The sequence below is a fragment of the Otolemur garnettii genome, unplaced genomic scaffold (assembly GCF_000181295.1).
Source record: "Otolemur garnettii isolate 467f Iridium unplaced genomic scaffold, OtoGar3 scaffold00080, whole genome shotgun sequence".
Taxonomy (NCBI): Eukaryota; Metazoa; Chordata; class Mammalia; order Primates; family Galagidae; genus Otolemur; species Otolemur garnettii.
In genome coordinates this window covers 2,531,477-2,550,397 of record NW_003852475.1, presented here as the reverse complement: position 1 = coordinate 2,550,397, position 18,921 = coordinate 2,531,477, and the positions used below count along the sequence as shown (strand labels likewise).

Sequence of the window (18,921 nt, the reverse complement as noted above, 5' to 3'; positions counted from 1 at the left end):
CTTATCTGCAGACATCTATTCCTCTCTCTTCCTCTCCCATCCACGCATTAGGTAAATCCCTATGCCAGGTACTGGTAATATTGGAGTGAGACACGTGTATTTCTTGCCTGCACATTGCCTATAGTGGAAATTCAGATTATTAGTAACAAAAATAGGAACATTTAATATTGACTAAACAGGTATTATGTGGCACACATTATATTTAAGCACTTTATATATATTATCTGACTTCTCAATATGTGGATTATAGATGAGGATCTGTTGCCAGTAAAGGGAACAGATGGAACCCAGAGCCAAACTGTGCATGCCCAGTCCCTAGCATGGCTACACTGCTTCTCTGAAAACATCATAAAAAATGTAGAGTGTATGCCAATCTTACAAGTTCAAGGGCAAAGTACACCTTGATACTGGACAGAGTCCATGGCAGTCTCAGGGTAGGCAGAGAGGATAATTGAATTCATTCCCAGTGGATGGTAAGATTCCCACAGGCAAAAAGCCAGCCTCATCCATGTTTATGAAGGCAAATGCCTCCCCCCTACCCAGCATGGCTCAGAGGTGCTCTGTGTATAGTAGGTACTTAATGAGTGTCTGCTGAATTGATCAGAAGAGTCTTGAAATGTTAGTTATAGATGCCTCATAAAAATATTTCCCAGGATTTCCTTCTACTTTTTTCGTAGAGGAAACAGGACTCTTTTCAGGCCTTTGTGAGGATAGCATAATTAGATCCCTGAAGCAAGCACATCTCAAGCCCCTGCCTTCTGCACCTGGCACCCCAGAGAACCATACCAAAAGGGTCTATAGAATCCACATCCCTACCTGGACACCTGCTCTATTCCACTTCACACAACATCCACAAAATCCTAGGGCCAAATCCTACAGCTTGGTGTTTTTCTAACTCCCAGGGTAAGCTGATATGGAAATGCTCCATTTACTAGAACTAAGTGACACTTCCCACACATTTCAGATCATATTACAAATGGGGGAAAGTAGAATAAAAGAAAAGACCTTCTGATTTAAAATTGCTTTCACCGCATCCTCTACTTCCTCCTGATTGTTGAGGTCGACAGTCCAAACGTGTGGCCGGCCGATGAAAACTTCAGCGTAAGGATGCTGGGATGTCAGCTGGAAAAAACAAAACAGAACAAAACACCTCACAAACACTTCTTAAAACCGTTGTGTGCTAGATAAAGTGTTGTGCTTTGTACAGTACCGAGCTGTACTTGCATCAGCGTCCTTCTCCCTTGACAATCAAAACCTCCTAAGCATCATAAACACATAATAAAACAGTGATGGTTTCCCACGGCGAATATCACTTGGGAATAAGACAATGTCACAACCAGGTGACAAAGAAGCTGTTACAGGTGGCTTTAACCCCCAACATCACACCAAGAAATAATGAAATGTATCCTTTGCCATAATCTAGCCCTGGAAACCATCAAGACCAAACCATTATCTGTTATCTTGGCTAGGACAGAACAGGTATGCACAGAAAACCATAAGACCCATCAAGCAAGCCTGCAAATTCACACAGGATGAGTAATGGCACATAAAGTGACAGAAAGGCAAATAGCCTCAGAAAAACAAAATTTTTGGAATGGTTTCAGGAATGATAATTTAGCATGATGTCTGGAAAAGCAAACTTACTTTGCTTAATTTTAATTAAGGTTACTTAATTTTATGAGTAAAGCATTTTTTTGGTCCTAAAGGAGGTTTTAAGAACAAAGTGTGTTCAAACAAATCATGTGTGAATATTGAGACTTCTGAGTTCATGAAGAGTACATTCTTTCTATAAGACAGTTATACCTATGCTTCACTTTTATTTCTACCTCTGTTCTCCTATTACTTTAAGGTCATGGTGTAAAGGAGGAATTCAAGACATTTGTGAGCGCATTCTTCAGTTACCCTTAGTCCGTGGGTGGGAAACATGGGTACAAGATGCCTTGTGGAAGAAATGTCTGCTTCCCATGCAACTTTCAAATGCCCTGCTGGGCTTTCATGTGAGTTTATAGACTCCAACTCTTTGGTACAGTTTTAATATACATGGAATCTTCCAGGGTCATAATTATCATGTAAAGCAAAGTCTCTCTGTACTCTGTTTTATTTGGAACTTCACCAATGAGCCATCACCATTTCAGAAAACTCATAGTAGTAGAGTTAGTACCACTCAGGACATCAGTCTTCAGTAAAAAACACCCAAATCAGTCTGCATTTGTCGTTATCCCATTAATAGCAATTATGTATATAGACACACTCTTTAGGCCTCTTTCGTAATGTCCATTTAAGCAAAAACAACTGACCATATTTAGATGAATGTTTCACTTAAGTACAAACATTGATTGTGAGGAGGAATGAGACATCATATCATCTAGTATAGTTCTGTTATAGTACAGTTTGATAACACTGAAATATGTGTTACTTTATTAGGGAATTTTTTTTTTATAATCAAGTTAGAGAATAATTCTCTTGAAATTACATATGTAGACGAGTTATATAATTAACAAGTTTCAGGAGAGAAAAGTAGACATTATATTATAAAAGCAAATGCTGAATCTGGTAGTGACGAAGCCTTTGCTCTGAAGACCATGGTGGCTTTTTTACTGCTGACTCCAATATAGGTTACAGAGCTCTCTGTAGGCCCATGGAGCTGGGGAAAATTCCATTTCTCTCTCTTCACATAGTATTTTGGATTCAACACATATGGATAAAGCCCCAGGCTGGGCTAGGCATTGTGCTGACCACCTGCACATACATTATTTATCAGGCTTCTCAGGTATCGATGAAGATTCTGAGATAAGGAGGGGTTTACACTTCCCCGAGACCACACAGACAGAAAGTAGCAGAGCCAATTCAAACCCAGATCCTTCAACAACTTATTACCTTTAGAAAGAAAGGACAATGGTAATTTTAAAGGATGCCATTGCATTCTTGAGACAAAGATGAATGCCTGATGTAAGCACCAGCCTTTAAACTATTCTCGTAAAATTGCCAACCTAAATTCAGGACTGAATTTATGCCTGTATTAGATTAGGTCTTTCCTAAAGATGAGCAAAATGTCATACCATTGTCATTTCGTGGTCTGGAGAACAAACTAATTAGCTTTTCTGATGGAATCAGAGTAAATTAAAGTCACCATCAATGTCACTATTTAGTAATTTACATTCTAGCAATCTCTCTCTCCTCCCCGCATTTAAGGTCCCTGCTTATTTACAAGGTTGCTCTAAGCACTCAGAAAATACAGAATGTGGAGCCATTATCACTTTACTCATTTACATTTATTGAAGGTTACTTAATTTTATGAGTAAAGCTTTTTTTTGTGATTCATTAGTTTTCCTCTGAATGTTATGTTCCTCCTTGTTAATTTATTGAGAACCATCTGATCTAAGCTACTTCACTGTATATCAATCAGCGAACTTACTGAAGTATAGTTTGTAAAAGTAATGAAAATATTTAATAAGATATGACTTCAGAGTGACTATTAAATCTCCTAGGAGAATATGTGTTAGCTTTATGGAAAAACAGCCCCGAAGCCAGAGAAATTTTCTCTCCTGAAATTTTCTACTAGTTTATAAAACGTCAGAATAATGATCAAGAATCTATTCATTCTAATGTGTTTTCCAATATAAAGATAATGGGCATTGCAGGTTTGGAAGGAGGGAAGATGGAATAGGGAGTGAAGGATGAATAATTACCTACTGGGTACAAACTTCATGGCCATCCTATATACACTATTCTGGCGATAGATACCTACAAACCTTGGACTTCACCACTATACAACAATATATCCATTTATCAAAACTCCACTTGTACTCTCTAAGTCTACTGAAATTAAGAAAAGGATTTTTGTTATAAGAGCTACAACAAAGATAAAAATTCAACTTATACATAATGAAGTATAACCTACACCATTCATAATACTTAAGGGGTCAGGAAACTCTTTTCCCTGAGTAGATATTGTGGTTTGAAAAATTGGTCCAATGTGAAAATAAAAACATAGCCAAACTCACATTTAGAAATCTAGACTTTCTCTTCTCTTAAAATAAAGGCATAGAAGAATTGATATGGATCCATTTATGTGTCTCAATTGTTGCTTAACATGAAAGATTTACATAGGCACAAAAAACTGCTTTGTAATTACATACACTTAGGTTAAGATGTTTCTATTTGCTGAAGAAAAAAAGATAACTTCTAGAGGTTTTTTTTTTCTTACCCACAGAAATCTGTAGAACTTTTGATAGTCCTTTCCTCATTAAAAGCATCTTTGGTTAGGAGGACTTGGGGGCTTTGTGAGCTGACCGAGCAGAGCAGGGTGGCCCACTTGGCCGTGAGACAAGTTCATTGGCTATGATATCAAGTTCACTGGCCCTGACATCAGGTCTGTTGGACCTTCTCAGAGCTGTCTGATGCTGCTACAGGAACAAGTTCATCAAACGGAAGCTCATCTCCTGGCTAAAGCGAACAGACCTTGGGGCCTCCTCGACTTGTTAGTACACATGCTTCTCAGGCTTGAGACACCCTTTCCTCCATGTCCTTTAGCTAAAGCACAGCCCCTCCACTATGGGCAGTCATTCCAGATGACTCTCGCAGGAATGACCCTGGGTCTCAGTGCCACCCCCTAGACAGAAAACTAGTTTGGGGACATCCAAGTAAAATTCAGCAGCTTAGTGGAGACTGGGTATCAGCAGGATTAGAAGAGTATTAAAAATTACCCCTGAGCTAAGATGATCTAGCCTGAAGGCTATAGCTGTAACTGGTCCCCTCCCATTCCCGATGGCAATTTTGTTACCTACTTAGTTCCACATTAGAGAACTGTTCTATGATTTTGTGCCTCCATTCTGATGAATTTTTTTCCTAATCAAAAGACCACCTGCATGACTGAGTTGAGAGACTAGTCTATTAACGCTTTACTTCTTCATTCTGGAAACATCTGCCCTCTAATTTTTTTTTTTTTTTTAGACAGAGCCTCAAGCTGTCCCCCTGGGTAGAGTGCCGTGGCATTACAGCTCATAGCAACCTCCAACTCCTGGGCTCAAGCGAGTCGCCTGCCTCCGCCTCCCAAGTAGCTGGGACCACAGGCGCCCGCCACAACACCCGGCTAGTGCCCTCTAATATTAATAAAACCTCTTGAGGATCTGGTTCAGAGTGGCACCTATCTGCATCTCTGCAGGCTGATACGTGTCTGTCTCTCTGGGTCTCAGCAGACTTTTTCACAAAAACTCTGCATGTTGATTTCTCGGCGAGTTCCTCCCTCTACCTCCAGATGGGGTAGTCGGGAAAGTCTCCTCTTGGGACATTCTAAGTCTACCGTGTCATGGCTCCTGCCTGCCCCGTAACACTCAACCATCACCTTTCTTACCTAACTCTGCACATTCTCCACCTGACACAACTCCAAACACACTCCCCCTCATTCACTTAGCTATTTCTTTATGCCCTTCTGCTGATTATACATCTGTCCTATCACTCTTCCATGTGTGAGTGATGAAAAATGGGGCTCTTAGGAAATAGAAAATGTATCCTGACAAATACCTCCAATGCAGCAATTTGTACCTTCCTGTGGGGCTACATTAAACATCTGTCAACCGCCCAGACTCCTGGGGGAACCCAGGACTGATGGAGTTGTCTGTGTGAGGTCACTTGATGAGCAACTATTGAAAGGATCCCACAGTCTCTTTCCAACAGAGTCTCATTTAAGGACTGGTGGCCTCATCTCAAGGGACGGGAGAAATCAAAGGCCAGTGCAGCAGCTCCAATGCCTGTTCTCTTTTTACACCATGAAGGATAAAAACCCTCCATGATCTCAGCAAAATGTAAACAACTAAATAATAGCACCCAATAGAAAACAAAGAACATACTTTTCTTAATAACTTTATACTGGCTCATCTGATCTATGTGACATTATATCATTTATTGGGCAATACTTAGATTGTGTTTAAGAGTGTCCTAAATTTTTTTCAGGAAAAAATACTCCCTTACCATAAAGTGTCACGAAACTCTTTAGGCCTGGTGTTTAAAAAAAAGGTGTTAGTTGCCAAGTTAGTCTAAGATACTTCCCAAAGGGTTGTATGCAGATGCTTCAGGAAGAAAAGATACAGATTTCTTTTCTTTTCTCTTTTTTTAAAGTTTCTTTGCTTTTCATGTATTAAAAAAATCATGGTGGAAGATCACCATCAGAACACCACAGTAATAACCACTGCAGAAAAGATCTACTGCTAAATGGTACAACAATTGCATGAGCAGAGGTCTGAGTAGAAACAGGATAGTCACAAAATTTCCAAGTATTCCACCTCGGAGAGAGAAAAACAGTAGCTTTATGGTGAAGAAATATAGAAAACACTTACTTAACTAAGTGATCAGCATTAACATCACCAGTAATAAAACACATTTTTATCATGCACTCCTGATCCAATGTGCTAAGAAGCACACCCCATCACCTCTTGGATATTCTTGCCAAAAACGCATAACCTCAAATTCATCACGAGAACACATGATTGAGAAACAGAGCACAAAACCCCCCTTGACCTGTACTCTTTAAAAGTGCTAAGATTATGGTGACAACAAAATTCTGAATTGTTACAGACTGGAGGAGATTAAAGAGATGTGACTAGGAATGTAAAGTGGGACCCTAACTGGTTAGCAGAAAAGCTGGTGAAGCTGAAATAAAGTTTATAGACTGGGCCAGTATTTTTCAACACTTTTTGATGTCACAGCACACCTGAACCTATATGTAAATTATAGTGGCAGACTTAAATTATGCGATTAATATGCTGATTAATGGCACTTTGACCATCTTTCAAAAATAATTTAATCAATGGGCTCCAAAAACTTTTTTTTTTTGAGATAGTCTCAGTAAGTCACCCTTGGTAGAGTGCATCACAGCCCACAGAAACCTCAAACTCTTGGGCTTATGCGATTCTCTTGCCTCAGCCTCCCAAGTAGCTGGGACTACAGGCGCCCTGTTGTTTGGCAGGCCCGGGCAGGGTTTGAACCTGCCAGCCTCAGTGTATGTGGCCAGTGCCCTAACTATCATGAGCTGGTCTTCAACCTGGCACACAGGTTGAAAATCACTGGTCTAGGTAATACTATGGTACCAATATTGATTTCTTGGTTTTGATCATTGTACTATAAGGAAGCTGGATGAAGGGTATACCTGAATTCTGTGCTACTGGTGCAACTTTTCCATGTGATTAAAATTATTTCAAAATAAATAAAAAGTAAATTCTAACAAGTCTACTAATAGGTATATACCCATAAGAATGGAAAGCTAGGACTCAAACACGTACTCATATACCAAGTAATAGGTGCATTATTCAATAGGCAAAAAGTGGAAACCACCCAAATACCCATCAACAGATGAATGGATGAACAAAATGCCAGACACATATACAATAGAATATTTAGCCTTAAAAAAGGAATGAGATTCTGATACATGGTACAACATGAATAAACCTTGAAAACATTTGCTAAGTTAGTGAGCCAGACCAAAGAGGATAAATATCACTGGCTTCTACCTACATGAGGTACTTAGAATAGGCAAACTCATAGCTACAGAAAATGGAATAGAGGTTACTGGGGGCTGGGAGAGGGGAGAATGGGGAGTTAGTGTTTAATAGACACGGAGTTTGTTTGGTATGATAAGTTCTGGAAATCAACAGCAGTAATGGTTGCATAACATTGCAAATATACTTAATGCCAGTAAATTTACACTTCAAAAGTATTGAATGAGAAAATTTATATAATATATATTTTAGCACTAAAAAGTTTTTCAAAATAGAAAATTACAAATGTAATTACAATTGGACATAAGAACTTTAGAGATTTCCTACACCTAAATTAAAACTTATTGATGATTTTGGGCATAACAAACATATGGATGAATAGAACAGAACAAAGAAACCAGAATTGAATCCATCTGTTTACAGTCAACTGAACAAACGTGCCAAGAATACATGGGAAGGAGCAGACTCTCATCCATAAATAGTGCTGGGAAAACTAGATCTCCATACACGGAAGAATGAAACCAGATTCTTATCTTGTATCATATACAAAAATCAAGTAAAAATGGATTAGGCTTAAATGTGAGACCTGAAACAAGTATAGCTATTATGAGAAAAAAAAACACAGGGGTAAAAGCTTCTTGAAATTAGTCTGGGCAACAATTTTTGAATATGACACCAAAAGCACAGGCAATAAAAGCAAAAATAGGCAAATGGGATAACATAAAACTAAAAAGCTTCTGCATAGCAAAGGATATAACCAACAGAGTGAAAAGGTAGCTTAATGGATTGGAGAAACTATGTATAAGCCATATATCTGATAAGAGGTTAGTATCCAAAATATATAAGGAGTCTTACAATTCCATAGCAAAAAAAGAACAAAAAACAATTAAAAAATAGGCAAAAGAGGCTTAGCGCCTGTAGCTCAGAAGCTTAGGGCACTAGCCACATATATCAGAGCTGGCAGGTTTGAATCTAGCCCAGGCCTACCAAACAACAATGGCAACTGTAAGAAAAAAATAACTGGGCATTGTACAGGGTGCCTGTAGTCCCAGCTACTTGGGAGGCTAAGGCAAGAGAATCACTTAAGCTCAAGAGTTTGTGGTTGCTGTGAGCTGTGATACCACTGCACTCTACTGAGGGTGACAGTGAGAATCCGTCTCAAAAAAAAAAAAAAAAAAAAAAAAAGAAATAGGCAAAAGACCTGGATAGACATATCTCTAAAGAAGAAATATGAAAGACAAACACATATATGAAAAGGTGCTCAACATCATTAATCATCAGAGAGATGGAAATAGAACCACAAGGGGATATCCCCTCATGCCTCATAGAGTGACTTTTATCAAAAATCCAAATCCAAATCCAGGTTATCAACAGATAACACTGCTGGTGGGAATGTAAATTGGTATACCCATTATGGAAAATAGTACTGTGGTTCCTCAAAAAATTAAAAATAGGGGTGTTGCCTATAGCTCAAAGGAGTAGGGCACTGGCCCCATATGCCAGAGGTGGTGGGTTCAAACCCAGCCCTGGCCAAAAAAAAAAAAAAAGATTAAAAAAAAAATTAAAAATAGAATTACCATATGATCCAGCAATCTCACTGCTAGGTGTATATCCAAAGGAAAAATCTGTAGGTTTAAGAGATGTGCATTCTCATGTTTGGTATGGCATTATTCACAATAGCCAAGATATGGAAGCAACCTAAACGTCCACCAACAGATGAACGGATAAAGAAATTATATGTTGTGTGTGTGGAATATTAATTAGGCTCAAAAAAGAAAATCCTGCCAGTTGCAACAATATAAATATACGCAGAGGACATTATGCTAAGTGAAATGAGAGCCACAAATTCTGTGTGATCTCATCTAAACGTGGAATCCAAAACAGTTGAATTCATAGAAACAGAGAGCAGAATGGTTGTTCTTAGGAGTTGGGGTTGTGTGGGAAATGAAAGACGGTCAAGAGAAAGGAGGGAGGGGCAGGGGAAAGGAAGAGCAGAGAGAGAGAAGGAGGGAGGAGGGTGGGGTCTCAGGGTGTGACATCTTTTGAGGGAAAGGCACAATTGTAAGAAGGACTTTACCTAACAAATGCAACCAATGTAACCTGGTTTCTTGTATGCTCAATGAATCCCCAACAATAAATAAATTTTTTAAAAAAAGGGTACCAAGTCTCACTTATGCAACATAAATAAATTTTAGAGATTCATTCTACAGCATTCTAACTATAGTTAAACAATACTGTATTGTATACAAAATTTTCCCAAAAGGTAGATCTTAAGCATTTTTACCAGGTAAGGTATCTGTATAAGGTGATATGTTAATTACCTTGACTATAGCAATCATTTCACACATATATGTATATTAAGACATCAAGTTGTACACCTTAAACATAGTATATAATTTTGATGTGTCAAAAACAAATCTTAGGGATGATTTATCAGTCCTTTTCTACCCAAGACTCCAAAGTTTCAAAGAGCTCAGTCATATGCTAAAGCAGAAGATTCCTAAACTGAGAGGTACTCAGTGCTGGGGAGTATCTTTCTAAACCAGGGGTCCTCGAACTTTTTAAACAGGGGGTCAGTTCCTGTTCCTCAGACCGTTGGAAGGCCGGACTGTGGGCCCTGGGATGAGTCGGCTGCTAAGCAGGACAGGCAGCGGCGGCAAAAACACCCAGTGGGCCGGATAAATGTCCTAGGCAGGCCGCATGTGGCTTGCGGGCTGTAGTTTGAGGACACCTGTTCTAAACCTTTCCAAAGTGTAGGCTCTTTAATGGCAGACTGAATGTTCCTGTTCTCTGTGCCCTAGCAACTCCCACCACACCTGACACACAGGTATATGCATTAAATGTAGAACAACAAATTAAAGAACTGACCTCTCTAAAAGAAACCACTCCTCCACGTAAGGAATTCAAATTTATTATACTAGCAGACAGAAAAACAAATCCATAGTTAGCCCTTGTCAAAGGTTATCTGCACCACCGATTAACCTTTTGGAGATAATCTATAGATCTCATTGATCTTCTTCCCTCTCCTTTGGCCATTTCACTAATGACAGGGAGGGTCAGACAAAAGAACTCTCAAAATAACCCATTCTATAAATTGGCAAGGTTTCTCACTGATCGATAAATAATCATTGAAAATGCATTTTACATACTATTTGGGAGATGGGGTTGGGGAAAGTAAGCCAAGAGAGTTAAAAGCAAAATTGAAAAAATGTTATGCTTTAAAAACTGCCCTTCAGTATTGCTGCTACATCATGGGAATGCTGCCTATCTATCCCTGTAACTCCCCCCTGGAAGGCCCCAAACGACCTGGATGCTGTTATGACCTCCTCTTCCTGAGCAGCCTGCAGAGCCATTTACTAACTACACAAAAATAATAAGAAAATCAATATTATGGTTTCCTGCACACACCTGTTTCTGACCAGATGCAGAAACCCCCAGCTTGATCACTCACACTTAGCTGTAAATGAATTTTGTTTATTCTTCTAAATTAAATCCAACTACCCTCAATGGTGATTCATCACCCACTGTGGATTTTCAAGAGGATCGTCGAAAGCAATTCAAAGAAGGCTTTTGCAAATGGTTTTTAGCAAGGGCAGGATTATTTCTTAGGATGATGCCTGCTGAAGGTAGGTGGAAAATGTCAGAAAGCATGGCTTCAATAACCCAAGATACAGGCCAGGAGCAGTGTGGCTCATGCCTGTAATTCTAGTACTCTGGGCAGGCAAGGCAGGAGGATCACTTGAACTCAGGAATTCGAAACCAGCCTGAGAAAGGGTGAGAGCCTGTCTCTACTAAAAATAGAAAAATTACCTGGGCATTGTGGCAGGTGCTTATAGTCCCACCTTCTAGGAGGCTGAGGTAGGAGGACTGTGTGAGCCCAGGAGTCTGAGGGTGCTGTGAGCCAGGCTGAAGCTAAGGCACACTAGCCAGGGCAACAGAGATACTGTCACAAACAAACACCAGCCCCAAGATATAGCTTGTCTTTTGGGGTTGATGGTTCTTTGAAAACTCTTACCATGGAGAACAGATTTTCCACATGCATTTGCTGCTAACTGACCAGCTGAACTCCTCATTCCCTAAACACCACACATTCAGAAAATCACATAGGCGTCCTCAAACTACGGCCATGGGTCACATGCGGCCTGCCTAGGACATTTATCTGGCCTGCTGGGTGTTTTTGCCGCCACTGGCTGTCCTGCTTAGCAGCCATCTCATCCCGGGGCCTGCAGTCCAGCCCTCCAATGGTCTGAGGGACAGTGAACTGGCACCCTGTTTAAAGAGTTTGAGGACCCCTGAGCTAGAATCTTAAGGCTAGAATGTCTGGGTTCACAAAAGATACAGCTAAGGCAGAACAAAGAGATGAATTACTTTGTGGAGGCAGATTGAGACTCACATCCTAGGCCTGCCCCTAACTAGTCGGTGATGTGAACATCTCTCTGAGCCCCTGCACCCTCACCCTCCCATCCGACCGTGTTAAATAGCACTGGATAAGTGGCTGTCATTCATATTATGGGAAGTAGAATGATTTGAAAGACGCTTACCTCTCTCAGAGTTGGCTTGCCAATGAAAAAGTCTGTGTTCTTGCTGCTTTTGGGTGGGTTGAACTTGGGATTCAGAAAAGCACATCCATTTGCAATAGCCTCCAGGGGAGCTGGGCCCTCATAAGGGAACCCAAGTCCAACGAACAACTGTAAGACAAAAAAACATACAGTATAAACATGCCAGTCAGCATGGGCGTCCCTAGCTCACAGGGCACAGGTCTGCAGTCCAGTCCTGTGTAGATGATGCCTCAGAGATCCTGGAAGGCTCCCAGGTCCTGGGGGGGTGGGACACAGAGAATTCAGCTTATACCAGGATCTGAAAACCATAACCAGGGACATTTAAAGTGCTCAGGAAGCTGTTCAGCTCAGAGCTCTCCCCTGCTAAGAAAGTAAAGTAAGTGTTGGGGCACAGTGCGGGGGTAGGGGAGGTCAGCATATTAACAGAAAAACAAACAACCACCACTGCTAAGACCCAACAATAATCTTTCTGTAACTTACCAGGAGACATGACTGGAAAAACACTTGCTTAATGACACAGAAGGTTTCTTCATTGAACCAAAGGAACAACAGGCCCTTTCAGGGGCTCTGGGGGGAGGGACACAAAGGTCACTTGGCCGTTTGATAACAGTTCAAATGGAGCCGCTTTTGAACCATGGTAGGTCAGTAAACATGGGTTTTCATAATGGGATTTTCACGGGGAGGGGGGGACACCAACATCTTGGTTTTTATTCCCCCTTTCTGTGGGGAGTGAGGGTGCAGAGTTGCTGAATCGGCTGCAAGGCGGTTGTTCCCTGCCCAGCAAGCAGACCCTGTGTTTCCCCAAGACAGACGACAGATGGCAGCAATGACACACTCCCGAAGTCCTCAGAGCACCCGAGGCAGCTGGTGGCCACGGTGACAAAGGAGCATCTTGCGGCTCAATGCTGCTGATTCCTGGGTCCCAAACTGAACTAACACCTCCCAGAAATGGCTTGCTGGCACCCTCACCTTGGGGGACTCCTCACCACCGAGGACCCAGCGTCACTGCCGGGCAGGGCTGGGGCTGGGGAACCCTGCGTTCTCCCTCCCTGCCCGGAGGAGCCTGTTATGAAATCGCCCTAGGCCCCAGAGGCGCATCAAGAGACAGAAAGTAACTGGCCCCAGGGCGTCGTTTCCTACTGCTGTCAAGCGGAGGAACACCCACATGGCAGGTCCCCAGCATGAACCTGAACGGATGAGCCTAGGAGACTCCTTTCCCCAGGCCAAGCCGCTAGGCTCCCTGGGCAGCGCCTGAAGCTACGGAATGTCGGGGCTGGGAGCTCCATGCCAGGTTGCCCTGGGCGCAGCCTGAGTCTGACAAACTGGAGAACCATGCAGCTCTGGAAGGAATTGTGAGGCAAATCACTGCAATCTCGGGTTTTCTGGAGATGGTCCCAATCTTATTAATTTTTGTTATGCACAGAACCTGGTAATTGAACTTTTTTGTTTGTTTGTTTTTTCTTTTTTTTGGAGAGATAACCTTTTGTACAAACTTTGAGATCACAATGCTAGAAACATCCAAAGGGGAATGGGTTGGAGAGACAAGCACCTGTGAGAGGCCAGTGCGGCCAATTCCCTTCAGGCAGGAGAGCCACTGGGTGAAGAAAACAGGGTAGCCAGGAGCCTGGAAGCTGTAGGATAAAGGCAGTATCTCCTGCAATGGTTCTTACTCTCATGATACAGCTAACTGAAATGACATTGTTAGACTGACCTTATGGGGCATGGCGTGGACATGCGGCTCGCTGTGGGGGGGACCTGATAGCTGCAGGAGAAACAGATGGAAATGGTGGGATATCCCAGGATGGTTCAGCTTTATTAAATATGGAGACTGCAAGGTGCCTGCCTCAAGGCTTTTGATCTCTGTGACCTGTCCCCCCACCCAGACTTTGGGGAAGAGGTGTCAGCTCTCTAGGAGGAAACATATGACCTCAGTCAGGCTAGAGCTGGGCGTGAAATAGCACAGGGAGTCTAGATCTTCCGACTCTGAGAAGAAAGGTGCTAGAAGGTGCAGATCAGGGTCTCCTGTAAGTTCAGCCCAAGACCTAGAGCCTGCACTGTTTCCTGACCTCTGTAAGTCAGGGCCTGCCATGAAGTGCTGATACCTTCATCAACTCCAAATTGCAAAGTACAACTTTGGAGGAATACATGCAAGCAGTACAATGTTGTCTATTTAAATGGAAAATCTTGGGAAAAAATTTAATTAGCTCCTTTAGACCAACCAATCTGAACCCATTAATTAAAAGGATTTGAGGCTGTTGCTTAATGGACTTGAATGTGACCTAGGTTTAATTATATCTGAATAACAACATGCACCATCTCTTCTGCCCTGTGGGCACCAGAATATTTCCATACACATAAAATAAACACACACTGGGCTAATTCTCCTAAGCCTTGTGATTTTAGAATGAAGCTTAAGCAAATACCACACAATTTCTTGGCAACAAGTCTTTTTGTCACACTAATTAGGATCGCAGGAAATGCATCATTTACAAACAGCAAAATAGCAGTTTTTTGTCACTTCTGTCAATAAGCAATTTTTTTTCTTCCTTCCTGTCTACTCACTACCTGTGATGTTACAATGGAGCAGATGCATTAAGGTCAAACAGCACATTTGAGGTTTGACAACAGGCAGAGAGAGTTCAAAACCACCTAATGGCATTTGGTGAAGATCATGTGCTGAGGACCTTGCCACAGTACGGGTACTTTAACAACACTAAACTATTTTTCCCCTAATCCCCTGCTTTCCCCATCACTCTGCCTTTGCATGGAGGCAAGAGACACTGCAAGTGTCACTCAAAGTGCCAAGGTTTAACTCTGCTGGAGAAAACTGGCCATATTTTATTTCTTCTCTACCTGGTTTTTTTCAGAAGCCCAGAATCTAACAAAGATATTCCAGATGACAAAGTATCTCCACGGCTGCCATTCCAGCTCTGTCAACGAGCATTCCTGAACAGAGAGATTACATGCTCTAAAATCACATTTCTGAACTAATGCCAATCAAGAGAACAGATGAAGCACCATACGCTTCATTCACAGCATAGCATCGGGACATGCCTACACATCGACAAGGAGTCCAGTAAAACCATTCAGATTTTTTCCACCCGGTGAAAGAGAAATGAAATTGTTTTAAACTGCTAAGGGGAGTAGGATTCTTTTTGTTTGTTTGTTTTTGGTCGGGACTGGGTTTGAACCCACCACCTCTGGTATATGGGGCCAGTGCCCTACTCCTTTGAGCCACAGGCACAGCCCGGGGGAGTAGGATTCTTACAAAGAATCCTTTAGACATGGATAAAGGTAGTTCTTATACAAGTGTTTCACTCTTGATGGGGATCAAAAATATCCCCAAAGGCTCGGCGCCTGTGGCTCAGGTGGCTAAGGCGCCAGCCACATACACCTAAGGTGGCGGGTTCGAATCCCCAGCCCGGGCCCGCCAAACAACGATGATGGCTGCAACCAAAAAATGGCCAGGCCTTGTGGCGGGCGCCTGTGGTCCCAGCTACTTGGGAGGCTGAGGCAGGGGACTCGCTTGAGCCCCGGGGTTGGGGGTTGGTGTGGGCGTGATGCCATGGCACTCTACCCAGGGGGATAGCTTGAGGCTCTGTCTCAAAAAAAAAAAAAAAGAAAAAAAAAATCCCCAAATAGGAGAAGCACACTCAACACATATTTTCTAATTAGCTTTGATTAGCAAACTTGATGGTGTGACTTGGCAGGGAGGCCTGAGCAATGGATCAACCTCAGCCTATCCAGTGAATCGATTATTGGCATAAAGTGACCAGAGCAACATGGTAATGACACCACAGGCTCTGGAGTCAGATCAGGGGTTCAAGTCCTAACTCCTTCATTTCCCAGTCCTGTAACTGTGGCAAACTGCTAGATGTCTCTGTCTATGGATTCTGAGGCTCATTTATAATCTCTTCTCTGTAGTCATAGCACCTTAGTGAAGGTAACACAAGCTCTCTAAATCTCAGTCTTTTCATGTGTAAAATGGGGGAAATAATAGTGCTTTATTTATTTCATGGGGTTGCTATGAGGATTACATGAAGTATTACAAGGAAAGGATATATGCCAAGCTTATTAAACATTAAGTAAATAGTTCCTCAAGTTCAAACCCAGATGTAAGTGCATGTAGCCGCACATCATGACCTTATCTCCTTTCCCTGGAGTCTGGATGTGTGCGAGTTAAGTTTGTGGGTTTTTACAGAATGTTCAGTGAGTGCATGTGTATTTATGAGTTCTCACTGTTTCCTGATGTATCTAGACTAAGAGAAGGGGAGGGACACTTCACCAGAAGAGAGATGTGATGACAGAGACTGCCACATAGAAGGGCCAGTCCCGTGAGTCACATGTCATTGCTAAGCTTTGTTTATCCTTCATAGTGATTGGGTATCGTATTTCTAGTAATAGGTATCCCTTGTATATATTTGATAAGAACCCACGTGATGGTTATGGAAAAAATGTATTTTTCTGAACTGTGATGCTTTCCTGTATCTCAAAGGGTCCCTTGTCTGGCCATCTGTCTTCCCTCAGGCATCTGAAGCTGAAGGAAGGGATTAGCAGTGGCCAAATTCTCTCCCATCCAGGTCAGCTACATTATCCCATGGGCTCCACAAGCCTCTCATTCACAATAGCTAAAGACTCTAGGGAAGAGCTGGAAGGACCACAGAGACAAAGACTAGGAGAATTGTCCAGTGTCTTCAAGTACTCAAAGTCTGTCAAGGTTGCCTGCTAAACCAAAGACTACTTCCTAGAGACCAGCTAATTGGGGTCGATTCTCTGACTATGCCCAGTTACCTAAATGCCCTTTCAGAAACAACAATGGTAAAAACTAAACCACAGACAACAGCATCAACCAAGATAATGTTCCTGAGTTTTGGTCACTTGGGAGCTTCAGTACAAAATCAAATGCATTATAATCCGCACAGTAAATTTATTAACTTGGAGTAACAGAATATTTGTGTAAATTTCAAATTGTAGAGGTGAGATGCGTCCAGCAAGGCCAGCCTGAAATGCTAACAAATGAAAAGTCCACTCAAGCATCACCTCCTGGTGTGGGGAGCCTTCCCGACCACTGCTTTTACACAAATTCCACACCAGGCCGAGCCCTCAGTTCCCAGCATGGAAACAGCGGAACAGGCTGCTTCCCCACAGAAACTCTGGCCTCTGTTATCACATGAGGTGATAACAATACCAAGATCACAGGATTTTTGTAATGGAGAAGATTCACAGAAAAGGCTTAGCACAGGGCCTGGCACGCAGTAAAGGGTAACAGAGACAATGGCTGTTCTGGGACAGTACACCCCCCACAGGCAGGTGTACCATGGCAGCATGGATGCGTTAAACTGTGACTGACACAGCTCCCATCCTCCACGGTGAGACCACCTCAGTCATTTCATTGATTTTACGAGTCACAGAACCACATTTTTACACAGCTGAATCACTGGCCTCATGGTGACATTTTATGTCAGTATCATTTCTTTTCTTATTCCTAGTTCTGCTGCTGTACTTCTCGTGTTGTTACTGTTCTCTGTCTACCTCCTCTAAGCTCCTTGTGGGCAAAATTGTCTGAGTCACCCCTGTGTCTAAAATGGCAAGGCTAAGGCCTGGAATAAGCAAAAGAATAATTATTAATAGATTTCCTCCCCAGTCAGGGTCCGAGTGTGGAGGTTGAGCATGCTTGTGTGTATTTGGGTATGGGGGTGAGCTTTTGCACTGGCCAAGGGGTTACTGAGTCACACCACCATACACTCCTCAATGTACACACATATATGGGGAGGCAGGGGGAGAGGCACACCTCAGTACCATTTTCCCCCCATCCATATGACACGAGAATGATTTAAGGTACTGCTCACTAGGAGGAAACTCGTGTGAAATGGCTCCCTGAGGAGCCAGCACCTGAAACAGAAGATGGACTACTCCCCTGAGTAGGCAAGCTCTCAGGCTATAACTCCCAAGACCTGGAGACACGGACAACATCACAGAGAGGCAGGTGCCGAGTATCAGAAGGGCATGTCGCTTGCTGGGCAGATCTTGGAGATGTAGGTATACAACTCATAAGAACAGGAAGAAATTTCAGAGATCCCATATGGTTAGTGGGTTTCGTCTTGACCCCTTCCTTCATTCTCCACATGATTATCTAAATGCCTCTATATGCCAGGCAGTGTTCCAGGCACTGGGTAAGAGAAGCCTCTCAGCCCTTGTGGAGCTGCATGAGTCTGGTTCCAACAGTGGTGGTGGCCTCAAAGCTGGAGTTTTTGAGAGAGCTTTGACAACCACATCCAAATCTAGTGGGAAGAACCATAGTCGATTAGGGACGGTGGGTGTGGGGAGAGTGTGCTCAGGTGTGAAGATGGGATGGGTCAGCGGGAGCACAGACTGCATACCTCACAGGGCTATCCAGACCTCGGGGTGTGTCTCACGGGTGAGTTAATAAGCTGACATAGTGGGGAAACGGGATGGTCAGGACCCACCTGAATATTGGAGGGGGAGTGACAGGAGGTTGGGTACAGAAGGGGCCAGTAACAGCAGGGTGGCAGCAGCTTGCCCTGGCACAGCCAGAATTTGTTTCCGTCTGTATAAAGGGAGGCACCTGGCCCAGCTCATGGATCACTCTTGTGAGCTCCGGACGCTCCTCCTTCCCAGCATAGGACTTGCATGCAATATTCAACGTGGTATAGGAAAAAGGAGCTTCCTATAGGAAGACTGGGGAGACAGGGGCATGAAGAAGTTAAAACTAGGAAGGTGAAGGAAGAAACCACACTAAAAGATAAGATTTAAGCCAAAAATATAAACATGCCACCCTAGCAAGTCCTCATTGGCTGGCTTAAATTTTACTCCTGGAGTCTGCTGGACCAAATGACTCCTCGTGGTTC

At 42.6% G+C, this 18,921-nt stretch overlaps 1 protein-coding gene across 2 annotated transcripts in view; it reads right to left on the bottom strand.

Annotated features, from left to right (window-relative positions):
- Positions 1-18,921, bottom strand: part of MGAT5 (mannosyl (alpha-1,6-)-glycoprotein beta-1,6-N-acetyl-glucosaminyltransferase) — a 342,867-nt gene that overhangs the window by 21,685 nt on the left and 302,261 nt on the right. For both annotated transcript variants that reach the window (XM_023515849.1, XM_012807954.2), the window contains 2 exons: positions 12,035-12,181; positions 1,006-1,122 (listed from right to left, as the gene is read on the bottom strand). In XM_023515849.1, coding sequence (XP_023371617.1) covers positions 1,006-1,122; positions 12,035-12,181 — 264 coding nt within the window. The remainder of the gene's footprint in view (positions 1-1,005; positions 1,123-12,034; positions 12,182-18,921) is intronic.